General features: G+C 39.6%; 2 protein-coding genes across 3 annotated transcripts in view; one reads left to right on the top strand and one right to left on the bottom strand.

The window, feature by feature from the left end:
* The window catches only part of CYFIP1 (cytoplasmic FMR1 interacting protein 1), an 82,878-nt gene continuing 55,756 nt past the window's right edge, over window positions 1–27,122 (bottom strand). For both annotated transcript variants that reach the window (XM_069970838.1, XM_069970837.1), the window contains exons 24-31: window positions 19,140–19,283; window positions 17,890–17,980; window positions 8,296–8,426; window positions 5,016–5,088; window positions 3,425–3,519; window positions 2,276–2,514; window positions 1,664–1,811; window positions 1–615 (exon numbers count right to left, since the gene is read on the bottom strand). In XM_069970838.1, coding sequence (XP_069826939.1) covers window positions 451–615; window positions 1,664–1,811; window positions 2,276–2,514; window positions 3,425–3,519; window positions 5,016–5,088; window positions 8,296–8,426; window positions 17,890–17,980; window positions 19,140–19,283 — 1,086 coding nt within the window. In that variant the 3' untranslated portion in view covers window positions 1–450. The remainder of the gene's footprint in view (window positions 616–1,663; window positions 1,812–2,275; window positions 2,515–3,424; window positions 3,520–5,015; window positions 5,089–8,295; window positions 8,427–17,889; window positions 17,981–19,139; window positions 19,284–27,122) is intronic.
* FNDC9 (fibronectin type III domain containing 9) lies at window positions 23,659–26,541 on the top strand. Its single transcript, XM_069972385.1, has 2 exons — window positions 23,659–23,981; window positions 25,399–26,541. The coding sequence occupies exon 2, from the start codon at window positions 25,436–25,438 to the stop codon at window positions 26,111–26,113; it is 678 nt and encodes a 225-aa protein (XP_069828486.1). The 5' UTR covers window positions 23,659–23,981; window positions 25,399–25,435; the 3' UTR covers window positions 26,114–26,541.

Genomic DNA, 27,122 nt, shown 5'->3' with positions numbered 1-27,122 from the left:
TTTGTTAATATAAACTTTTATTGAAAATGACAGAGGAAATTCATGATTATTGGAGATTACATTTGTACACATCCTAGACATACATTGATTGCTATTAGAAAGTACATTCTTAAGAACCCAATAATTTCAGGAGGTTATGCATCCTTATCCCAGAATGTGAAAAGTAAAAGAATTATGAGTGGGACTGGTAGTGTTATACAGCAGTAAATATATTATTGGAAAAATAATTTAAAATTGCAGACAATGCAAAGCTGAGCTAAGCCTTGTATAGCATCCCTTGTCCTACCTCTTTAGAGGAAACCCTTTACTAAGCATCTATAGAAGTTGTCATTCATTGTTATAATTACTTTTGGCTGCCTTATCTGCAGTCTCTACCAGTGAATACAGAATGATAATGAGTCATTATACAGTGGTAATGCCAAGTATATATATATTACAGTGAGGAAAGCCTTAGTTACTGGCCAGGGACTGGTGAATGGGAGGCTGAAAGCATCGCACATGTTCCACCGATGTATTTTCTCCATCACCAGACTTCAGGTACTTATCCAAAGTGGAGAAGATCTCATCATTAATAATCTGGAATTTACGGATACGTTCAACCATCTTCTTTAATGGCTGCAAGAATAAAATAAAGATTGTTAAAACAAAACAAGAGGTAACATCTTGTGCTAGTAATTTCAATCCCCACTGTACAAATACCCCTCCTTTCTTCTTTCCAGACTTTTCTCCAGAGAGAGGAGCAAAAGATCACATATTCCTGTAACCAGTGTTAACATTTTACACAAAGAGTATTCCAGCCATGAAGATTTATTATATATCCACAAAATAAGTGACACACATGAGTTGTCATACAGCTGGGACCTCTGCAATCCCTGGAATGGGCAATCCCAGTCCCCATCCCTTCCCACCAAAACATGAGCAAAACGTGTTAATCTTCATTAATCTTAATGAGAGCAAATTGAAGGGAATCTGTTAGCTAAAATTCACATTTCCAACTACAGACACAGGACAAGAAGACGCATCCACCTTTCATAGATCTGTACTTTTATATCGGAAAAATGCTTTTATTCTACAAGCTTGCTACATAACAGGTGCTTGGAAAACCCTCTTTGAGCTAGAATAAAAGCCTTTTTCTACATAAGGAAAGCACACATCTGCGTGACCTAACAGCTATTCAGCAGTTTGGAACATACTATAACTTTAAGAGAGAAGTTATTGTCTGTTCATGGTATGGCAGCCTATCAGCACAAGGTATATGGCTGAGCAGTTTTCTGTGCTTAGTTTTTTTGGCATTTTGGAACATGACAGATTATGCTGATCCTAAAATGAATTGAGACTTCAGGCACATTTGTAGTAATGTTATATGTTGTAGGTGAGAAAAGCCTTGGAAAGTCTTAAAAGGGTACCTATCATTCTGCTTAAGTGGCAGGATACCCAGCAGATACACAGTGCACAGAGCAAGCAGGGTACAGACCTGACAGAAACACCAAAACCTTGTACAAGTGCATACAAGTCTATGTTGCTTCTGGCAGCTCCATACACTTCATTTAGGAATGGAATATGTATCCTGCCACAGGAGCAGAATAATAGATTCCCTTTAAACAAGTACATTAGCCTGTAGTACATTATGTTGAATGGTTGCCACTTCCAGTTATTTACTTACCACACTCTTGATGATTTCATCCTTGCCATCATGTTTCTGCACCTTCAACAGGTGATAGCAGAAGTCCAGAACATCAAATCTTCTGTGTTGTCCTAGAAGGACAATGATCATACAACCAGCCCAGTGTAGTCCATCACCAAAGCACTGCCTATAACACCAGGAAGGCATTTCAGTCACAAATTCAAGTCAATGCTGTAACTACTTAAGGAAACTCTTCAAACATTAGGCTATAACTTGATCCATATCGTTATATTATTTTAAAATTAGACTGTGGCCTACTAGAACTGGGGATGGCTTATCATGGCAGATGAGCCCACACAATTTGCACAGTAAATACAGCAGTAATGCAATTTAAGGGTGCTAACACACATGACCGACGCACAGCAGATTTGATGCTGTGTTCAGTTGTTTACATCAAATCTGCTGCGTATCTGTGTATCGCAGCAGAAAATTCACTGCGATACGGTGTGTGTAAAGCTACCCTAAAGCAATACTGCTTGAAACTACAAAGTATACAATGTGAGCTTATTATTCAAAGTTTTAACATGTTAATATTAATGTATGCAGTTTATACTATATTATTTTTATGTAATGTGAATGAGTGCTGCTTACTCTACAGTGAATTCATGCGTGCCCACAGGGATGCAGTAGACAAACTGCATGGCACTCCAGAGCCGATGGAATTCTACACACTCATCCACATGCATCACACCATTGCTGGGCAGAGGTCCACGCCAGATAGGATCATCAAGGAAGGTGCGCACTCTGGTAAGAATCACTTCAAACATTGACAGGCCGCAGCAAAGACGCTCTTTGGTCAGCAAATCTCCTTCCCTTGCTATGGCAATTTGCTGCAAAAATATAATACAATAAATTAACACCACTTAATTGTGTCTTTAAAACCACCAAAAAATGACAATTTGCTTGTTTCCAGCACAATAGTTTCATAGAACTACAACTCACAGGATTTGTCGTCTCATATCCTTAGGCTGCATGCACATGTCACGTAACAGTCATGGATTGTTTCCACCCCTGGCATGATGTATCAACATCATGCCAGCAGCGGAGAAACTCTTTCAATTGCCGTGGCTCCGTCACTACCAGGCAGGGAAACAATCCATGACAGTCCTTTCCCATCCGTACGGATCGTAATTTACGGGATGTGTGCATGCAGCCTTACTGTTTCTATTCATTAAATTATATAAACGTTAATGTTTTTGCCATCAGCAACATAGGGACGTCCTCTGGATAAAGAAGGGTAGGGGACACATAATGGCAGTTCCAATGAATAAAAAGTGGAAGGCAGAAATAACACCTTTAAAGTAAGTACTCCGGAGAACAAATTTTTTTATACAGATTTTTAATTGAATTATATTTAAAAATACCAAGCCTTCAAGTACTTATCAGCTGCTGTATGCCCGCTTGCTTCATTGTGTGAACTGACAGAGCTTTCTGTGCCCGCAATTCACTGACGTGTCAGTTATTTGTGGGTCCGCATGGGATCCCGGCCGGAGCAGATCCCATAGCAGATAGGGCAGTGTTCCAGCCTAAGACTGAAAAGATAAAAGATACCACTTCCTGCAGGACATACAGCAGCTGATAATTACTAGAAGGCTTGAGATTTTTATACAGAAGTAATTTACATATTTATAACTTTCTGACACCAGTTGATTAAAAAAAAAAAAAAAAATTCCCTCCGGGACATCATGTCTATACACTGTATAGACATGATGGCAGTATCAGCTACTAGCTAGCATTTACCTGAGGAGTCCCCAGCCTTTCTATGAGAGGCACCAGGTGGAGTGGAGCATACTTTGATTCTAACCTCTTCATCTTTGCTTCCAGGCGTTCTCCCTCTGATGGCAAACCATACAAAGATGGAAAGAACCATGTTATGTAACTTTAATCAAAATATGGCCAAACATATACAGTATAATATCATTACATTAAGAAATCTACAATATATCTATAGTATATGGGGTGGACTTTTGTTCATGTTAGCTAGAAACCCCCCACATATCAGAAAGCATCCTAGGAATTTACTTATTTATAGTCTGCATGAATGTGGTTTTGTGTAATAATGATATTGTATTTTTATGCATGGAATGCTATGCACACTCCAAAACTATTTGATTATGGAAGCATAGTCATTTGTGATGTGCAGTATATGTTTTTATCATATGTTTGGCTGACGGATAAATAGTGGTCATGGTCTCTATCAGCATTTCTGTGCACGTTCTGGTTGATGTAGTGTAGATTGTGGTGCAAGAACATAAACTTTGCGAATCCTGATCTATTACACAGGTCAACAAAAAAAAATAAAATTTACTGGTGTCCAAAATATTTTAATGATTTTGGGGTGCTGATTCTGAATATGCTATCAGTTTTGCCAGATTGGCTCAAGTTTTTTTTCATGTCTTGTTCATTTTTGAAGATTACTTTCTAAAACTAGTTAAAATAAACTAAAATCAACATTTACTTTGTAAAATTTATTGTATTCATGACAATAGCAATAAAGTTAATGCGCGTGTAGCAAATTACGTCTTTTTTTTTTTTACACATTTCACGAAAATTCTCAAAAACTTGAGCCAATCTGGCAAAACTGATGACATATTCAGAATCAGCACCCCAAAGTTACCCTAAATTCGTTGAAATATCTTTGGCCCCAAAAATGCTGTTGACCTGTGTTATTTTAACAATGTTTTTGTTGTTTTTCTTGTTTTAATTTCTGTTTATCAAACAATTTTGTGAAGGTGGACAAGGCTGTCTACAGTCCATGACAGCTGTAATCACCATGTTGCCTGCTTTCAGAAAGTATATGGGGTTCACTTTTAGAGCTTGTTACTTTTCAAACATTTTCCAGCTTAAAATCAGACTGATTTTAGGAAGATACATGCATCCTGATGTTTGTCTAAGTGCTATGAACTGTGTATGTCTTGAACCTTGAGGCACACTTTAAGCCATAATTGCCGATTTTTTTAGTTTTTTATGTAAAATTACACTTTATATACACAGGCACCTTCATGCAGTGTTGTGTCAAAGAGCAGAGTACCATTTCATGACGTGCTAAGGATCTGCTATCAAAAAATATGAGTATAGGGGGTAGTATACTTTTTGTTTTATTTTTACATATCAAAAGTGGGAAAAATGTCCAGGCTAACAAAGGTGCGAAATGTTAAGAAGAAAAAAAAAAAAATCATCCTGTCTGTGAAGATGTTAACTAAGCCCATAGCAGTGCAGTGTGTACTTTTTCCCCTTTTTTTATTACATAAGAAGTAGTTAGTAAGGAGAAATACTGGGATCTGAATAAAAAAAAAAAATTGTGATGATCTGTATTGGAACAGAAACATACCTTTAACATGGACCCGAGGCAGAATGTTCTGGAAAGGTGCAGCATGAAGCAGGTCACAAACCTCTTCCAGGGACTAAGATAATCAGAGAAAACAAAAAGGATAATTGTTGTTAAAAAAACACAATCATTTTTCATACATGGTCGGAAGCTTTGGCGTCATGTGGGGCTTCTGGTTATTCTGTGCTTGTTAAACTAGCAGCCAATAAATAAACAACATTTCTTTGAATTAGTGTCTAATGTTCCAGCTAAATGAAGCTAAATTGCTGCACTCCAATGACTTGGCTAATTCTGTTGCTACGCTACAGTGAACATGGAAAAGCATGTGATTAGCCGTCATTTTACAGGACCATTCAGCCCCAGAATCATAAATCATAACATCTCTTGTAATCCCCCCAGCATGATTGCTCTCAGGTTGGCGTAATTCAGTAAATGCAGAATAATGTTCTGTCAAGGTGACCGAGCCACACATCACACCATCACTTTTGTTCGCACAAGAAGCTTGGCAAGGACACCCACTGCTGTGGACATCTAGCCGAGAGATCAATAGAGAACAATAGGAGTGATAGCGCTATTATGTGCACAATTATACAGGCCTGTGGAGGCGGCCTGACCATTATCTCTACACAGAATATCAGAACAGTAACTATTCATACTGCACAGGCTAATTTTTCAAAAACAGAATGGAATAAAACATTATTTTGCACTAAAGCAACAAGTAAAAAGCGGAAATTATAGTTAAGAAACTGGTCCCTAGAAATACCTAATAATTATATATACTCAATGTGTAAACCTATAGATACAATGCTAAATGGAAAGGATTAGGGAGGTTCTGTAAGATGGTTTGGAATTAAAAAAAAAAATCCTACACAAAGTATAAAGACAAGGAGGGTTAGACAAATATTTAAATACATTAACAATTTTTACTATTACATTCCCTGATGACGGGATAAGGGACAACTACCTGACTAGTAGTGCTGGGACCCCCTACCAATCCTAAAAATGAGGGCAAAGTTGTCCAGGAATGAATGGTGCACATGCGGCCTATTCATTCTCTATGGAGCCATCTAACATTGCTGAGTGCTAAACTCAGAAATGTTCGGCTGCCCCAGAAAGAAAAAAATTAATAGAGTGCTGGCCGTGGACAATTCATTTCAGTAACAATTTTGTCCCCGTCAGGGGCGTAGCTAGAAATAGCAGGGCCCCATAGCAAACTTGATTGGGCCCCCCTTCCTTCCCGACTGACCCTAAGCTGTCCACCTGGTGCTGCAAATGACAGCTTAAAGGGGTAGTCCACCAAAAAAAAAATTTCTTTCAAATCAACTGGTGCCATAAAGTGGCAGAGATTTGTAATTCACTTCTATTAAAAAATCTCAAGTCTTCCAGTACTTATCAGCTGCTGTGTGTCCAGCAGGAAGTGGTGTTTTCTTTCCTGTCTGACACAGTGCTCTCTGTTGCCTCCTCTGTCCATGTCAGGAACTGTCCAAAACAGGAGCAAATCCCCATAGAAAACCTCTCCTGCTGTCCAGACTGGAAATAATACAACTTCCTGTTGGGCATACAGCAGCTGATAAGTACTGGAAGGCTTGAGATTTTTTAATAGAAGTAAATTACAAATCTCTGGCACTTCATGGCAGCAGTTGATTTGAAAGAAAACATTTTTTGGTGCACTACCCCTTTAAGGAGCAAGTGTATTGCAGGAGTGGGCAATGGGGCCCCGCTGATGTGGTGGGCCCCATAGCAGCTGCTATGGCTGCTATAGTGGTAGTTACGCCCCTGGTCCCTGTGGTAAGACCCCCATCAATCATCTGATGAAAGACCATTGCCAGCCCTCAAATCGTGTTGCCTTTCTTCTGCCAATAAAGACAATGGGCCTCATTTACTATCGTCAATGCGTCAATTTTAAGCTGTTATGCTGTCGGTCGCTGTGACAAAGGCCGACACGCTTCTAGTGTGAATGAATTTTTCTACTTAATTTCATGTATTTTTTATGGATTCAACTTTAATAAAGAACCAGTTTTTTATGGATTATGTGCTGGTCAGTCTACTTCCTTTTCCATGCTGTTGGTTGCGTCTGTTTTAGGTCAGGTATTAAATCTGTCCGTTGTGGCAGGTATTAAACATAACACGCATACTCTTGGTGGATTTTTGGACAAAAATTACGGGTTTGTCTGTTTTTGTTTTTTTTAATTGTGCTGCACATCTTTAACAAACAAGTTGAAACACTGAACATACAGGGAAAATGGACAAAAATAATATTACACTGCCTGGGTCCTCCATGAAGTTAATGGATGGTTGTCCCTGCTACACCCAGACTATATAGTGGAGGTTTTAAATACCCCACAATCTAATACGTATTGATAAGTTAGACAATGTCACTAGATTTCTTTAAAATAAAAGGCATCTCTGCTACACGCCCTTAAAATAAGCTAGCGCATACATAATAAAGTCTGCTCTTTAATTGATGCATCGGTACTTGTGTCTTGGAGGGACACAAATGACATACAGAGGCCTTGCTAGTGTGCTTCTTGTCAATAATTCAATAATTTATGTTTTATTAAAATTTATAAAGGAAAGACATCAACATACTGACATTTTGTATGTCAAGTACAGTACATATAGATAATATGTTTCCAACCTCTATGCCCTCATTTAAAGAGATTAATCTATTATTATACATATTCTCTTTACTTGTGACACACTTTAGGTCCAGTTTGTCATTGGTATCATCTGAATCCCTGGGTCAGGTACTCCATTTCAGACCTTGCACTAGTCAGGACATAGTATCAGATTTTTAAGGAGTGTGTATAAACTGCAAAGTCTTCCCACTCTAAGGGTTTATGTATACGGCTCTATTATGGTTCCAATTTCTATAAAGCTTTAAAATAAAGTTGGGTTATCACAAACAACCCCTTTCAGAATGCACCCATCACAGGGCACTCTGTATTTTTAACGTACAGCCTCCAACATACATGTGTGAACAGAGCCTTTCTGTGTTTTTAATCCACTCCTGGTTTTGGTTGCAATATGAGGACCACAATACTGACTGAAATATAGGTAGTGTGAACCCAGCCTAATAGTGCATTTACACAGAGATTTATCTGACAGATTTTGGAAGCCAAAGCCAGGAATGGATTTAAGAGGAGGAAAAATCTTAGTCTTTCCTTTATGACCTGTTCTCGGTTTACAGTCTTTCCCTGGCTTTGGGTTAAAAAAATCTCAAAAGGAGACTCAAAAGTTTTCATCATGTACTATGTAAGAAGAGTCAGGATATACTACTCACCAGGCTTTGTTCTATAAGAAGGCAGAAGAGGAGGGCATTGCCAACTTCCCTCAGATTTTGAAAGCATACAGTCTTCAATTCAGCATATTCCACTATGTCCTTTAATTGATGATGGAAGAACTCCAAGATTCCTAATGTATAACAGAAAGAAAGCCAGGTAAACTGGAGAAGCAAGCTAAAGCCATCACCAATCACTGATTTGCTACAATCACATCACAGATTTGTTGAAAAATTAGGGAGACTGAAAATCTCAGTCTCAGGAATGTAAATCAAGTGATTTATGCAGCACTAGTGTGGATTTATACAACCCCATCAAGATCTACGGAACAGTAATTTAAAGGGAACCTGGGGCAGAACCCAACTGACCCCTCGATACTTACCCCTCCTGCCATTCCCCATGCAATGAAATCGCCCCTTGCTGGTTTGTGCGCTCAATATGCAAATGAGGAGATGAGTCCGATGTCCATAGGAAATCACTGGAGCAGTGATTTCCTATAGACATCAGATTTTGCATATTGATCATGCAGAAGAGCAGGCAGAGATTTCTCAGATGTGGAACAGGCACTGGCAGGAGGGGGTAAGTATCGAGGAATCGGGTGGGTTTTGCCCCAGGTGCCAGGTTCCCTTTAAAAGTGGTTATCCAGGCTTAGAAAAACATGTCTGCTTTCTTCCAGAAACAACACCACTCTTGTCCTCATTTTGGGTGTGATTTTTGCAGCCCAGTTCCGCTAAAGTTAATGAAGCTGAATTGTAATACCACACATACAACCTGATGACAGGAGTGGTAGCTGGGCTTTCCCTGGATAACCCCTTTAAGCTTCTACAACAAATATGCATGTGACCATAAACCACTTGTGCAATGTAAAAGTGTATTGCCAATTTATAACTTTTTACAAATCAACAGTGCAAAAAATATCACTCTTATCAATGTAGGTACCATCCAGATGGGAAAGGGAGCTGGCCAGACAGACATAGCCTGTCACTAGCTAGAGAGAATATAATAGTAAGCAGCACATAAGCATCATTTATACACAGGGCAACATCACTCCAACCCCTTCTGGGCAAAGCTCAATATTTAACCCTAGATTGTGCAGTTATCTAGATGGGGGATTAAATTAACTGTAGCTTTACTAAAAGCGGGCATTGTACCTATAAGTAAAGTACTATACAATTCCTCCTTTATAGTTACTAAATTGAAAATAGTCAGTCATGCCTCCAAAGGTGTGACTGCGGATCAAGAGTATGTGTTGCGTGCCCCACACAAAAAAGTTAGTAGTAATGCATTTCTGCCTTTGTATAGAATACATTATATGGTGAAATAAAGATGCCATTAAAAATACAACCTGTTTTAGAAAGGGGAAAAAGAACAACCAAAAACACAGTTCTGCTGACTGTAAAGTATACAAAAATATATATAAAAAAAAAAGTGCCCCCAAAGGGTTAAAAGGGAAGCTATCAGGGGGTTAGACAAATCTAACCTGCTTATAGCCACGTAAAACACACATCTTCCTCCTCAGGGTCCTCGGCACTACAGGGGGCTATCACCCTTCAAAGGCAAACACCACACAAGAAGAACGCTTGATATGTTGCTGCTCCGTGGGGATAACAAACAGCGTATTCTTACCTTTCCAAGCTTCCCCAACATAATCCTCTCGTCCCAACTGAATGGTTCTGCCTCAACTTCCAGGACTGACTCCTCTGGCAGCGACAGCTCGTTTAGCCAATATCTGACTGAGACGGGACAATGGCACGTCAAGTAATTGGCTGAGCGAGTTCATCTTGGATCATCTTGGCCAGGACCCGAATATGCCAAAGGAGGACAGAGGGAGAGCGCAGAAAGGTAAAAATAAGCTATTTGTTATGTTATCCACATGGGAAGCAACATATCAAGTATTATATAAGCGGAATACCCCTTTAAGAACACTCTGTCACCACATTCATAACATGAAAGGGTTACACCTCCTAGTAGGAATAAAATTATTTATTATTTTAAAAGAGACTCCTTTAGCAGGTTTATGCTGTGCTATCTAAGGGTAGCATAAACTAGTGATAGAGAAGCTGAACAGAATGATGTATCACTTACATTATTCTGTGTAGCTGATTCAGACACATCTTTCTCAATAACATGGACCATAAGTAGTCCTCTCCACTATAATAACAACAACAATATTAATAATGTGCATGAGCTCAGTAGTCCTGTATATTCATGAGCTCCAGAAAACTCCGCCCACCAGCTGCTGATCAGAAGTTATCTATCCATGCTGTGTATAGGCACTAACTGTCAATCATCAGCTGTTACTAGTTTATGCTACCCTCATTTAAGTTTGCACAAATCGATAGATTCCCTTTAAGCAAATTGTGCCAGGCATGTCACACACTATAATTACATTGTCACACAAAGATAAATGCAGTTATACACCCACAAATAGGTGAGAAAACCACATCTTTAGCAACCAGACCCATGATGGCATTTATGACCTTTGCAACTGCTTTAATCATTTCAATTGAAATCTCTCTGTGTAAAAACCCATCCTGTCAAGAAGTGCTTGATTAAAAGTATATATTGTATATTGAGTAGAAAGTAGATGAAATCAGCACTCACCCAGTATTGTGAATCAGCTCTGTTTATTCCATACACAACAGAATGTGGGGAGGGAGGAACTACAGGTGCAAGACGTGCCTAATTCGCATCTTGCACCTGTGGTTCCTCCCTCCCCACATCCTGTCGTGTATGGAATAAACAGAGCTGATTCACAATACCAAGTGAGTGCTGATTTCATCTACTTCCTACTCACTGTATGCCTGGTCTCTCGTCTTGCACCCCGGGTCTACAGCCGATTGCCCACGGAGGGGCTTGTTTGCTTTTGTATACCGCAGATCCCGTGTCAGAGCAATTACAGTGTATGGTGCGGGTCAGCTGTGTCTCCTGTCTGCATATATTGAATATTGTTTTACTTATTTCAAGTACATACTGTAACAATGTATTTTTTTATGATATCTTTACATGACATGGGGGCAGCCATTTTACCTTTGCCTCTCAAAGATGTATACAGCAGTTTATATTTAAGAAAATGACTCAGTGATCTCTACTGTAGATATTGCAGGCATGCTGTAGAGTCAGTCATAGATTAATTAGCAGATTTAGGTTTGCAGTATACTGAAGTCAAAGACTAGTATACTAGAGTATACACTGTCCCTTATACTCTTTGGTAGTAGTTCTTGTCTATATTTATTGTACCTGGATTTATCTGGAGTGGTTCCCCTTTTATAAGTCAGTCTGTTTGTGCAAAAGGTTTAATAAAGATAGTGGAAACCTTTGCTTTCATGCTCCCTTTACTTTTTTTTTTACTGTGCAATTATTTAACATTTTAATTTAGCTGCTTACCAAATTTTAAGGGGTTTTCCCATCTATAAAAAACACGGCTTTCCAGCTGTCTTTTCCAAGGTCAGAAAGCCGAAAACAGCCAAACTCCCATTAAGTTGTGTAAATGGCGTAGCACTGGGAGTACTCAAGGCGTTTCAATGGGAGCAATGCAAATTGCCTAAGGCCCCTATTACTCAAACAGATTATCTGACAGATATCATACCAAGGCCAGAAAGGGTTTGATAAGAGGAGTAATCTCAGTCTTTCCTTTATGACCTGTTCTCTGTTCATAAGGCCCTATTCCACCAACAGATCTGACGACAGATTATCTGCCAAAGATTTGAAGCCAAACCCAGGAACAGACTATAATCAGAGAACAGGTCATAAAGAAAAGACTGGATTTCTCCTCTTTTCAAATCCACTCCTGGGTTTGGCTTCAAATCTTTGGCAGATAATCTGTCGTCAGATCTGTTGGTGGAATAGGGCCTTTAGTCTGTTCCTGGGTTTGGCTTTAATGATCTGTCAGATTAATCTGTGTGTGTAATAGGGCCCTAAGAAATTAAACTTGGCTGTTTTTACCTTCTCAAAGAGACAGCACCATAGCATGTGATAAGCTGCATAGGCTGTTTCCAGTGCATGATGGAAAATAGGGGATCTGGAGACACCACAGGACAACACCGGGGAAATGTGTCATGGTAAGAATAGCATCTTTATTATTTTCTATAAATCTAACGTTTTCCCACCCTGAAGTACCTCTTTTAAATAGCATGCAGTGAGGCAGAATCCATAGGTGTTACATTTTAGATCAATGGCAGCAACAATGCAAGTGATTGTCTCCTGCTGTAAGGTTTATGTTTTGACTAAAATATCATTCCTGTTCTTTGCAAAAAAATATATCCAAACATGTACAGGATTAGTACAAAGGATTAGGACCTCAGCCCCATCCAGCTCACAAATCCCCTGTGAAGGGCTCACACGACAGATGACACATTTTAGCTCTGTATCCATGGTCATCGGTTAAGCCAACAAATACATGCAAAAAAACAAACAAACAGCAAAACTAAATAAACAAACAAAAAACATATAGAAAAACATCTGTACATGGAGCGAGATGTTAATCTTTGAAGTCCGGCACCGACATTTGTGACAGGTGTTGGATTTCATTAAATTGCTTTGTCCATAGTTTACATGTTGCGCTGCACTACTAAGTTCTGATGTGCAAGAATTAAGCTGCACCCACACAAGCCATAAGATTTCCACAGCAAATCTGCAGCAAAATCCATATCAATTTCACTGTGGATTTACTGCAGATTTTGACCTGCAGCGAACCTGAAAACAATGAGATTTTACCATCAGTAAATAACTCAGAATATACACCTTACAGCAATGCTCTCCCATTCCTGTATTATGTGGGTTAATCATGGCAAGAGATAAGCGAATTTACAGAACAATTGAAGCAAATCACTGTGTTAGCTCAGCAATCTGTCTGCTGCTTTTGAATTCTGTGCCGCTCTTCCTCAGGTGCTGGAAAAGCTGGATCCAGTCCTGGGAAAAGTTTCCCAGGACTGGATCCAGCTTTTTCAGGCACCCAGGGTGGAGTGTCATTTGTACTGTAAATTCGCTCATGACTAATCATAGACATCAGTACCACACACTCAATAGTCCCTGAATTGTCTATAAGGACACATCTCTCAGGAATCAAAGGTATATCAACAAAATAAAAAATAAAAAATAATAATCATAATTATACTAATAAAGATTTCTGGAAATGTTGGATACAGGTCCTAATTTTACCCAAACATCTATGACAAACAGCAGAATGAGCATAGTGCAGATCTGAAACTAATAAAATACTGCACCATGTAGTTGATATTTTTTGCCTCTCATAAACCACTACAGAATTTACCTGTCCGAATCTGCAGGTAAAGTATGCAGCATTTCTGTCTTGTGTCACTTTACCCCTATACCTTGACTTCCAGACCCAAATGTTTCAAAAACTATACTTGCTGTTTTAGCACAACACTCTGTTCTATGTATTTCTTGACAGCTGCGATTCCTTTTAGCATGCAAACTGCAGATTATGCCTTTCTACATTAGGAAAGTCAGCAGCATGTGGGGATTCTGCCATGTACTCCACATAATAATGTAGGCTAAGTCACACAGGACAAAACTCAAGTAATTCTGGCTAATAAGTCCAAACTTACAATCATTCCTTTGGCCTGATAAGAAAACGTCTTCTTTCTATACATACAAAATTTAGGAAAATGATGGGAATGCTTGGCACTACTGCCAACAGAAGAAGATTGTGTTCTGCATATCCACGTCGTGACTTCCTGGGCTCTACGTGGTGTTGTCTACTTCATTTCAGTAATTCTTGACATTCTGCATGGTATTCCTGTGTATAATTACATATAAAAACCCCAATTCATTAAAGGGGTTGTCCAGCAAAAATCTTTTTCTTTTAAATCAACTGATTTAGGAAAGTTTTATAGATTTATAATTTACTTCCATTTAAAAATCTTAAGTCTTCCCATACTTATCAGCTGCTGTACGTCCTGCAGGAAATGTTTTCTTTTCAGTCGGACACAGTGCTCTCTCTGCTGCCACCCCTGTCCGAGACAGGAGCTGTCCAGAATAGCAGCAAATTCCCATAGAAAACTTTTCCTGCTCTGGACAGTTCCCGTCTCGGCCAGAGATGTCAGAGAGCACTGTGTTAGTCCTACATCTCCTGCAGGACACACAGCAGCTGATAAGTATGAGAAGACTTGAGATTAAATATAAATTACAAATCTATATGACTTTCTGAAACCAGTTCATTCGAAAGAAAAATATTTTCGCCGGAGTACCCCTTTAAGCTTTGGTCAGTCCTAGAGTAAAATTAGGTAGTAAATATAACGGATAATTTGGGTAGGCTACATGCATCTATAAATATAAATTACTACTAATATTCAGGGTCATCATAAGTGGTTAGTTTAGATTTTAGCTGAAAATGCTGAATGGAATATTTAGACTATTTAATGTATTGTTTTTATAGGCATTAAGGATCAGCAGACTTCAAAAGCAGCCTGCAATAAGTAAAAGCTTCAGCTTTCCTCTCTGATCAGTAGATAGACTCTTCCACCCACCAGCATTCTCTGGAAGAATAGTCAGTGACATTCTGTTTTGTTCAGTGCTGCACTAAAACCATGCCGACATGAAGGTTAATGCTGTGCTATTTTCAGAAGCAGCACAATATGACAGGCAGCTCAATGAGGAGAAGAAACAGAAATGTGAAATGAAAATTATTTACCCAAAAGCCTTCTAAATTAATGCTCTCAACAGGCACGGAAGAAACTCATTCTGATAAAACAATTGTGACATGCATATGAGGCAGCAATTTAGGTGATGGCCAATAAGCTGGTTCTGCGGTTTCTGATGCAAATGCTCAGCTGCACTCTTATTATTCCAAGCCATGGGGCACTGCACACAATTTTACTAGCCAAGCAAACAACTAATGCTCATTCATGGTTAACAATTATGAATCAAGGAAATGTTTAATTAAAATAAATAAAAGAATAAAAAAAAATATTCCTCTATTGGGGGATTTTCAGTTAACAATATTTAAAAGAGACCCAGTATGTCTGTCAATGTCCACTAATTTGATCAGCTCTTGTGTAATGTCCCCTCATTAATTATAGCTTATAACTGGGGGGCGCAGGAGCAGGGCGTCCTATAAGCAGCTCTTGTTTCAGGGGTCCCTTGTAACAGAAATGAATTGTAGGATGACTGATGCTCACTGGCTGTGCAGTCAAGCAGATAATAATACTGCCAGTCTTCATATCACATTTCCCATATGGGAGTAAAACCCAACCATAGAAATAAAAACACTACATGTGCTGGAATGTCTACTAAAATAAACTCAAGACATTTAAAGGGGTTGTCCAGTGAACATCTTTCTTACAAATCAACTAATATCAGAAAAATATATAGATTTGTAATTTACTTTTATTAAAAAATCTCAAGTCTTACCATAATTGTCATACAGGAAATATTGTTTTATTTTCAGTCTGACACAGTGCTCTCTGCTGACATCTCTGGCTGAGACAGGAACTCTGTCTCAGTTTTCTATGAATCCCCATAGAAAACCTCCAGAGATGTCAGCAGAGAGCACTGTGTCAGGCTGAAAATAATACTAATTCCTGCATGACATATAGCAGCTAATAAGTATGGGAAGACTAAAAATTTTAAATAGAAGTAAATTACAAATCTATATAACATTCTGATGATTTGAAAGAAAAAGATTTTACTGTTCAAGACCAGTCAGACATGAAAATACAAGAGAATGATCAATGGCCAATACACCATGAAAAAACTAAAATATATTAATAGGTGGTATCAAAGTATTCTGGAGTCACAAAATCAAAACCATTATTATGAGTCATATAGGATGAGAAATAATAACAAGTATCATCTTTTCTCCAGCATTCACCTCTACAAAAGACTTCTCACCTTCTGAGTGCATTCATGTCTAGGTGCAAGCAGGGGCGGTCTTGGCATTTCTGGGGCCCCAAGCGAAGTCATGTCTGGGCCCCCCCCCTCGACACGCGTTCCAAAACAATAGACCGCTGTGTGTTGCCCCCAGTGATATATACTCATTGTGTGCTGCCCCCAATAGTATATACCCCTTGTGTCCTGCCCCCAGTAGTATATACCCCTTGTTTGCTTCCCCCAGTAGTATATAGACCCCTGTGTGTTCCCCCAGTTATATATAGCCCCTGTGTGCTCCCCCAGAAGTATATAGACCTCCTGTGTGCTGCCCCAGTTTTATATAGACCCCCTGTGTGCTGCCCCCAGCTGTATATACCCCCTGTGTGCTCCCCCACTAGTATATAGACCCCCTGTGTGCTCCCCCACTTGGATATAAACCCCTGTGTGATTCCCCCAGTAGTATAAAGACCCCCTGTGTGCCCCACCAGTATTATATAGACCCCTTGTGTGCTGCCCCAGTAGTATACAGACCCCTGTGTGCTTCCCCAGTTATATATAGACCACCTGTGTGCCTCACAAGTAGTATATAGACCCTCTGTATGTACCCCCAGTAGTATAAAGACCCCCTGTGTGCCCCACCAGTATTATATAGACCCCTTGTGTGCTGCCCCAGTAGTATACAGACCCCTGTGTGCTTCCCCAGTTATATATAGACCACCTGTGTGCCTCACAAGTAGTATATAGATCCCCTGTATGTTCCCCCAGTAGTATATAGACCCCCTGCGTGCCCCACCAGTAGTATATAGACCCCTGTGTGCTCCCCCAGTAGTATATCGCCCCCCTGTGTGCTCCCCCACTTGGATACAGACCTCCTGTGTGCTCTCCAAGTTGTATATAGACCCCATTCTGCTGCCCCAAGTAGTATATAGACCCCCTGTGTGATGCCCCCAGTAGTATATAGACCCCTCTGTGAAGCCCCAGTAGTCTATAGCCCCCTGTGTGTTCCCCCTGTTATACAGCCCCCCCTGTGTGCTCCCCCCATTTATATAGACCCCCGATGTGCGCTCCCCCAGTTACACAGACCCCTGTGTGCTCCCCCTCCCATATAGTATATAACACAATAAAACAAACACACTCACCTGGGTCCGGGCGTCTCCTCTTCTCTTGACTCTTGTGGCAGGAAGTGTTTTCCCTGCAGTCACAAGAGGCCGCACTCCCCTTTGTCCTGGCGCCGATGCTCCAGTGATGTCACTGGAGCGCCGACACCACAAGGACAAAGCTGCCACTTGTGACCGCAGGGAAAACCCTTCCTGCAGCCACAAGAGTGACTGACAGGGAGGGAGCCAATGTCTCCTGCCCTGTCAGTGCTGCTGCATGTAACTATGAGCACTCATTACGAGTGCTCACAGTTACAGTTCAGATGGCAGCAGCGAGCGGTGCAGCGGCCCTGTCCAGCAGTCTTGAGCACAAGAGCGGAGCGTGGGGGACCCCCTGGATGTTGGGGGCCCCAAGCGATCGCTTGGGGTGCTTGGTGCCAAAGACCACCACTGGGTGCAAGTGCACATTTCGTGCTTTTTATCATCTACACTTCAACACTACAGCTCTAATTTGTATGAGAAGCTGGCCTTGAAAGCTGGCAATTATTTCTCCAAATAATACCAAATTCTGCATGCACAGCATTTCTATTATGACAAACATATAAACAGAATCACAATGTTTTCATCTGAATTGAGCCTTCCTGACAACATTATAAGAGAACAAACCTGGGGAGCCATATTCGTGTCTGGGCAGCCTGCAGATCTTCGGCATCACTTCCATCAGTGTCTTTACATACTGGAGAATGGTACCTTGCAACTATAAAATTAATATAAGACATATAATCCATGCATGAGAAATAAAAAAAATCCTTTTACCCACCATCCAGCCCGTACAATAAATGGAGGGGTAAACTGCAGTGAAAGTTTTCTCTATGTGGCTTATCTCTCCCAAAACAAAGGGGACAGGTGTGCTTTTCTACCTCTATGAACATTAACATCATCTGTCATACGGGAAATAAATCCCTGATCTCGGGGAGACCAGCCAAAGAACCCACCGTTGGCTGCTGGTTAAAGCGCTCAATACAGTGAAATCCTAGGTGCGTTGCTATCTGGGAAATAGATATATGCAAAAGAAGACCCGGTGGAGCCTAATTGAAGAGTCTCAAAACACAGGACTAGCCAGATATTCCTCTGGCTAGTCCTGTGTTTTGAGACTTCACAGGCTCTTTTTTGCAATCATCATCTGTCAGTGGACGGTCAGGAGAGCCCCATTAAATTTAGATTGTTGGGTATGACCGATCAAAGTCTAAGGGGGACCTTTACAGGCTAGTGTCACTGTGTATGCACAATAAAATTGGCCTCTATAACAGATAGTCATAAACGGCTTTTGTCTCACAGAATTCTACAAGGTAACATATCTACTTTCAGGGGCTGTTGACTGAAATTTAAAGTGTAACTGTCATTACAAACAACTCTGTACAATTCAATAGTACAAGTGAATAAACTCATGTCCCAAGGGTGCTATAAAAAGAGATCATTTGGCTCCTATCTGCCCAGTTGTAGGCTTATTCAGCCCAAGAGGCCATTGCTAGTGTGATTGTCTCAGAGGACGCCTTAACATGGCGACATGGAACACTCTGTTTGATCAAATAGTTTGCTAAGATCCTTACGTTTTAATATTTACAGGGCAGGTGTTTATCATGTGTACACTGGGATGAGTATATACGTAATCCCTTGCACCTGTGGGTTGCTGTTGCACCTTCTGTTTTTTTTGTCAGTGAATAAACTCTAATATATCTTATCAAATAAAAATGCTTCCTTCACCACTTATTATGCTTTAATACCAGAGCAGAGAGAAGACAAACTTTGAGCTTTACTGACAGATCAGGGTACACTGCCTATAGTCATCTATGGTATCCTGCACTGGTACCTACTGACAGTAAAATGTAAAAGATAATACGCATAAAACTACTCACCAGGCTTTTCACAACTTTCAGCAATTCCTCCATCACCACGGCAATACCTTGGTACCCTAGAAGACGGCAAATCCCTCTAAAGTGAGGGGGGCCCACAAAGTTACGGTAGTAGCTGAAAATACTGTTGTAAGCCAGGTTCAGGTTCTGTGAAGACAGAACAAAATGTTTTGATGAGTTACAGGCAAGTTACCATTAAAAGTGTTCAATTATAAAGGGTTAAAAGTGTTCTCTGGGATTGCCCCATTAGTAGTACTTTATTATTTGTTTTATTATGTTTGTTAGAGACATAGGAGAAGGTTTGGTAGGTAAGGTTTATCTGTTTGCTGATGATACAAAAGTGTGCAATAGGATTGATATTCCTGGAGGTGTCAGTTATATGGAAAATGATTTAGCTTTACTAGATAAATGGTCAAACAATGGAAACGGCAGTCCAATGTTTCCAAATGTAAAATAGTCCAAATGTAAAATGAGTCACCAGTGCAGTAAGGCCGTAGGGGAAAGCAAATCGTATGCTGGGCTGTATAGCTAGAGGTATAACCAGTAAGAAGGAGATCGAACGGGCCCAGAGACGGCTACAAAAATGGTGAATGGTTGGAAGCATAAAACATATCTTTTTTCTCTAGGGGTAGGGGGGAAGGGGGAGGAGACTGGGGGGTGTAGATTTGTGTATGTGATTATGTGTGGTATATAAGTGTGGTGTATATATATGTAAAAGGATGAGAAAATAAAGATTCTAAATAAAAAAAAAAAAAACATCAGGAAAAAGTTAAGGATATAAATCTGTATAGTCTGGAGGAAAAAAGGGAAAGAAGGACATGATCGAAACCTTTAAATATGTTAAAAGGACTAAATAAGGTTCAATAGGGAAGTGTTCTTAATTTAAATAAAAAACAAGGGGATACAATCTAAGATTTGTTGGGAGAAAGGTCAGAAACAACACAAGAAAATATTACTTTACTTAAAGAGTGGTAGATGCTTGGAACAAACTTCCAGCAGATGTGGTTGGTAAATCTACAATAAATAAATTTAAACCTGGGATAAACATATCTCTATCCTAAGATTATATGAAAAAAAAAATACTAAAAAGGGCAGACTAGATGGACCAAGTGATATAAATACATAGCTAGATATAGATCTTTTTCTGCTGACAATCTTCAATGTTTCTATTAGTATTGAGTAGAGATGAGTGAATTTACAGTAGGAGGAGCAAAGCGCTTTGTTTCTATCTGCATTCTGCTCACAATCTTCTATGTTTCTATTAGTATTAAGTAGAGATGAGCAGAATGCAGATAGGAACAAAGCGCTTCGCTTCTACTGTAAATTCATTCATCTATAGTATTGAGGATGATAATCATTCGATTTTTTTGTATTCAGCATTCTGTTACTTTGGTCAGTAATCATGTCAACAGAAATTGGTGTAAAATGAACTGTCCACTTTCACATTGTGAAAGGGATTATCCAGCGTTAGGAAAACATGGCCCCTTTCCTTTAGAGGCAGAACCACTCGTTTTCAGTTTGGGTGAGGTTTTGCAACTCCATTGAAGTGAATGGAGGTTAACTGCAAACCACACCCAAACTGAAGACAAGAGTCGTTTTGTCTCTTTAAGAAAGTGGCCATGTTTTTCTAACGTTCGATAAGCCCTTTAAGTTTCTGGATCTTATCTAATATTTTTACTGCACATATCTATCGCTTTCCATCTACATCTAGCTCTCCTAAATGTATGCATACAAACACATGCAGGCACAATTTACTGAAGGTCTTCTACTACTTGTGCTTTAGGACACGGGGTGAGCAGTTACATGTGCCATGTTTTCTTCCATTTCTAATGAACTCCTAATATAGCAGATGCTGTACAGATTAAGCATGACCCTGTTCTGAAAGACTGCTTTGGTAAACTGAGCTTTGATTGTATTTAATTAAAAGCCTCAACCATGTCAAATGGTTTAACATAGGAAGAGACAAGAGAGAGTAAGGTAGAAGGTCCTTGGCCACCTCACCTCTTATGAACCAGAATGGGGGATAAAAACATACAACCATTCTATCCACAGCATCATGATGCATCTGCAATTTATAGATTTGTCCACTTTAATGTTTATTATTTAGGTAACCAAATAAATTTATTACCCTGACAAACTAGAGACTTATAGAATGAATTCAAAGTTTATCTTAAACTTAGATAAAATTGTATTTATTATATGTAGGGGGCATTCCCCCCAACCCCTAACTACCTCCATCATGAGGTAAAAATAGCACAATACCAAGCTTCTAGTTCCTTCTCCAACACAGCTGGTATCAAAGCTACAATAGACGTCCATCATAACCAAATAAGTGTCTCAGAAGTGCCATGTACTTAAACCAGAGCTTCTCAAACTGAGGAGTGGGGTCCTTGCCTGTCCCTGACATCAGAACACAGCAGGGACTCCAAAGCAGAACCTACACTGATAATGGCTGCCCTCCATTGTTAGTGCAGGCTCCGTCCTTACACCAGGTTAATGACTTGTAATAAAGACATAGTCATGGTAACGTGAGCATTATCGCCCTCACCCTTTACCTAGGGGCAGCGTAAATGAACACGAAGAGAGCAGGGGAGCTGACACACACGTGAGGGTTCTTCACTGCTCTCCTCCTCTCCTATAGAGCTGTGAAACAAAGTGTGTGTGTGTGTGTGTGTGTGTGTGTGTGTGTGTGTAGCTGAAACTGGAAGAGGAGGTGGGGGATCAATGCTATTATTTGGGGGGGGGGGGGGGATAAAAACTGCAAGGTCGGTAAAGGGGTGGGTTAAAGAGACATAAATGCTGCAGTGTGATGCCAATTTAAAGAAGAAGCAGTATGTAATTCTACACTGCGGTGTTGGGTTACTAAAGGAAGAGCCGTACTTATTTCTGCACTGTGGTGCTGGGTTAACACAAGTGGTGCAGTATGTATTTCTGCACTGTGATGTTGATTTATTATAGGTGGAGCAGTATTTATTTCTACACTGTGTTGCTGGATTGGTGCTCTCTGGGATATTGTGTACACTAAATAGTGGTATTTCACGGGATAATGATTGGGAGGGATCTGAGAGTGGCCAGGAAAGATGTAATAGGCAATGAAACAAAAATGCAGTGGAATGCTGTGGCAAAGAAAAAAGGTCAAACAAATGGTGTTGCATGTGTCATTACGCTTGTCTTATAAGTTGATGCCCTTCCTTAATAGGGTAACCTGATAAAGGGCATTAATATTGGAAACTGAAGTAAAGCTGTGATTGGTTGCTGTGGGCAGTTTACACCAGGTGTATATTTACACCCTTTCATAAATCTCCACCAAAGTGTTTTATCTTACACCAGTGCATGATTCACGGCTTACACTACTCGGCACTGCTCGATAATCTCCTACATGCTGCTTCTGAGAACATGCTATAAAAATAGGATCCCGCCCCCTTGTGAAACCTTACTGGGAGGGATTCCAGGGGTTGGTAGCAGCGGTATTGGAACAAGTTCTTTCCCTTGACCCTCTAATTTATCTGTTGAATGTCCCACTTAAGGGAAGGCGGAAACATGCGATCAGGCTGCTTCTGCACATGCTAACGGCAGCAAAATGCCTCTTGGCTATCTATTGGAAGTGTATATTGATTCCAACAGCTGTGGACCTAATCGGATTCTGGGGGTACTTGCCCCATCCCAGACACTATGTTTTGTCGGTTTTTATCTTATACATAGCCTACGTTTCTGCTTGATGAATTGGATAATATACTGAGTGTTTTTCTGTGTTATTTTACTGTTATACCTTACTTCCTATGATCAGTTGATCCTAGTTAAATACACCATGATATGGCTGATGCCTTGTGCCAGTCATTTGGTTGTTGACGCCAAATATTACCTTGCCATTGCACTGATGTTTTAATGTACCTATATACATTCTTGTTATGTTAATTAACAATTAAGAAAAAAAATAGAAAAATAGGATTCCTCTCTTTTGCATGTGTTCAGTGTTTTAGACCCATCAAAGCAGCTAGTCTACACCTATTAGCTCAGGGACAATGAGAAATTAGAGGATTGAGCCTGCAGAAGGGAGAACTGCTGAAAAAAATACCCTATAAATGTATAGACTGGCTATTTCTCATGTACACAATTATTATCCTTAAAAGTATGTTAAAAGATTAGTGACCATTTAAAAACAAAAAAATGTAGATTAATGCAGAAAATCTTCCATGTAACTGTAAACAAGAATAATGTGTCAGTTCTTATCTGTTAAATGGTCACCGCTCTGTGCAGAGCATCCACTCAGTCTTTGCCACGAACAGGACTAACAAACCATTATCTGCACCTAAAGTATGTTGCGTGTTCTAACAAATTTTAGAAAGTTATTGGTTGCACTGCTCAACAACAGCCGTCACTGCCTGTAGTAGTGGTCTGTTCTGAACAGAAAATCTGTCCAATCATATTGACAGCTAGTTTCTGAGTGTGTGTTTATCATCTCAAAGGGTGGGGGGGGAACCGTTCCAGAGTTCAGTGCTCTGACTAAAAGAGAGGACATAAGGCGATGTGAGAGACGAGCTGAAGAGGGGGGAGGGGTAAAGAAAAAAAAAATAATCTTTTTATGTCTTTTAAAAACCAAGGCAACCAAGCACTCAGGGAATATGCGCTCACATGTGAATTCATGCAGCAGAGACAAAGGAGTCATTTCACCAGTGTCCCTGGAGAATGAGAACACGAGTGACGGGCACAGGGAGCTGGCAGACTGAGGAATGCAGGAACTGATCAGCCACAGGTGCAAATCACATCAAATATATTACAGCCGACAGTGAAATCATACACACCCATTCTGCAGAAGACAACTTCCCTTTTGCCCGCACGTCTCAGGTAGGCATTTACTTTTTAACTTGGACCGTGACATTTTAAGGAGGATTCTGTATCTCTCAAATACTGGTATATTCTTGCTATGTTATCACTGTGTTATAATTTTAATCTGCTCATATGTAGGAGTCATTCATTCCATCGGAAGCTAGAGAGATTAAAGGCGCTGAGCTCTTATTTAGGAAATTAAACCTGTCTACATTGGGCATAATGAGTTTACATAGCTAAAAATGACCTCTTTGTGTACGGATATAGTCGCCAGCACGTAGATCCTTTGTAGTATCTTGTCTCTGTGACTATATTCATGTGTATGAAGAGTCTTTACTAACAGGAATTTTACTGAATCTGTAATGATATTTACTATGCCTGGGGGAATTTATAGCAGACATAATTTCTTATAAACTAACACTGTGTTCTCAATCTAACTGTATAGTAACATAAAAAGACACCTGTTTCATCAGGTTTTTTTCCCCCTGCACACTAATATATATTACACAGCTGTATCTGTAAATAATGCTAGTGATAAAGCCCATGCAGCTTAGCTATCTATTGCAGCTGTCTGAACATAACTTGTGGGACCTGGAGAAAATACTTAACGTAGATTAGTTCAAGTTGTTCATTGAGTATAATACATCTATTTATGCAGTGCTGGACTAAGATGTGGTTCTCTATTTTCAGGAATACTATAAACGCAATATATGTAAAAATAAATAAATAAAAATAACACAATAACCGAAATTTGTTATAATAGGTTCACATACAGTATTAGTGAGTACTAAAACCGGGAGTTGGCCCAAAAAGAGGTTCAAGTCTTTCCATTACAGTTTCTCTCCATAATTTCTGGTATTGGCTACATATACTGACCAAACACTATGTGTGAACCCAGCCTAACGCTTTAACGTGTTTGTATTTTGATGAGCTTAATATTAATGTAATGATAATATGATTCCTTTGAGTGGATGTTTTAGTATAACGGATATGTCTTTATCTTATGTATGAAAGGGATTTTTTTTTCACAAAACATAGGTGATATGGGCCAGGTAACTGAGAGACAAAGAAACAAAATACAGCACAAACTAATTTGTCCAAGAAAATGTGGCAGTGTTGTATCCACCATAACCCTCTGCTGTCTGTAGACACTTACTGAAGTGTAGTCTATATCCCTGCACAGAACAGCAGCGCGTTATGTATCTTACTTTATATGCACTAGAAGACTATAAATAATGCCTATAAAATGTCAGTTCCATAAAACAGGACCCAGACTTGTGTGTTATGTGAATTATATTATGGTCTGTGGACACAGGCTCTTTGCCTTTTGGTTGTTGTTGGAAATAAAATCTGTGACCTTGAGACTTCCAAGGATTATCTGAGGCAGAATTTTTTTTTAAACATCCAAATAAGTGATATTTGTTTTGTTTTTTAGATTTTGGTTGGTGTTGAAAGCAATCTAGAACACTAGAATGGTGATCTCAGTCCAGAACGTCACTGCTAACACAGCCATGGTTATCTGGCCAACAATCCCTAGCTGTGCTGACAGCTTCTACAGTATCATGTACCAGTCTAACTGGAACACGATGATGTCTGGATACTCCAGAGAACACTTTCAGAGACAAGAGAGAATTCCAGCCAGCCGGACATTCTATATTGTTGAAAACCTCACCCCTCTCACAACATATATTCTGTGTGTGACCTGTCAGTCCGCTAACCCTTCCAGTGACCAATGCAAAATCTTCCATACCTCAGCACAAGATCCATCAACAGTCAGCAGCAAGAAAAAGGACCTAGCTTTAGGAATCTGGCTCACTAGCAGCATTATACTCCTTATTATAGCCTGCATCCTTCTCTATGGGTGCCTGCATATATGGTGGCGTAAGCGTCAAGAGCGCGCAAGAGCACAGAATGTAGAAAGCAATGACAGAGACAAGAGACAAGCCTGGGTAAGAGATGAAAAGTCCACTGAGAATTCTGAAAAACCAGGCCTTCTACCCGTAAATGAGGATAACAAGAAAGAAGACACAAGCACAGAAGGGAGCAATGTGGCCCCTATGAATAAAGATCCATTAACTGCTGATGAAACCAATAGCCTTATAACTAATGATCATGAAGATATAGCTGCACAACCAACTACAGAGAAATGACCTTGCAGTAGTCTCCTGAACCATAATCATATATGTAGTCAATGGATTAAAGAAATGCATGTCGGTATGTATGCTACACAAGCATAAGTATTAGATTATGTTCTAACATTTATTCTGTATAGAGTTTTGCTGTAAATTTTTTTATATGTCAGGACTAAAAGGTTATTCATACGCAGTACTTAATGAGCAACATGCATTTAAAAAATAGGTTTTATAGCAACAGAAGTTGAGTTTACACATTTGCAAATGGCTCATAAAACAAACAGATCAGTACATTGTGGAATAGTCTAACCACTTCCGAAACATCACAGCAGGTAACAACTGAGCTTCTAGTCTAATAAAGATGGTCTCAATATGAAGATCAACATTACCTTTAGTAGTGGAAACTGCTATTGTAAGATGACATTGGTAGGAAATTCTTATATTTGAAGTTTTTATATATATATATATATATATATATATATATATATATATATATATATATATATATAATGCTTAAAATGTCATTGAACCTTAAACTTTGTGAAAAAACAAAAAAGTACAATTAAATATAACTTTGTAATATAGCTTATAAGAGAAAAATGGCTCTCAATTATGTCCTCCATGCTGCTGCTTCTGATGGTTGGCTATAGAGAAATAGGGACGCAGAACGCTCTCTTCCATGTGTGCAATGTATAGGAGACAATAAAGCAGCTAGTCTCCACCCTCTATCTCAGGGACAACTGACAACTAGAGGGGAAAACGAGTGACAAATACAAAATACAATGGCCTGGAATAGGGCTACTCCTCATGCGCGCGCACACGCACACACACTTTGGTAAAAGGTTAGAGGCCACTTCTACAACTTTGGTCAGTTCTGTAACAAATGTGTTTCAGTTCCTCACCATTTGATTGTGATCAGAAAATTAAAAAGTCCTGATTTAGATCTAGAGACTTTAATCCCAATGAAGAAAGTCTGGCTCTCATCAGACAAATTAATACAACTGTATTAGGTCCAAGCAATGCATCA

This window comes from Dendropsophus ebraccatus, chromosome 5 (assembly GCF_027789765.1).
Source record: "Dendropsophus ebraccatus isolate aDenEbr1 chromosome 5, aDenEbr1.pat, whole genome shotgun sequence".
Taxonomy (NCBI): Eukaryota; Metazoa; Chordata; class Amphibia; order Anura; family Hylidae; genus Dendropsophus; species Dendropsophus ebraccatus.
Note: the sequence above shows the minus strand (reverse complement) of the source record. Positions and strands in the feature narration are given on the sequence as shown.

Coding starts and splice junctions, on each gene's coding strand:
- FNDC9 (XM_069972385.1), top strand. CDS start 25,436: ATGGTGATCTCAGTCCAGAACGTCACTGCTAACACAGCCATGGTTATC.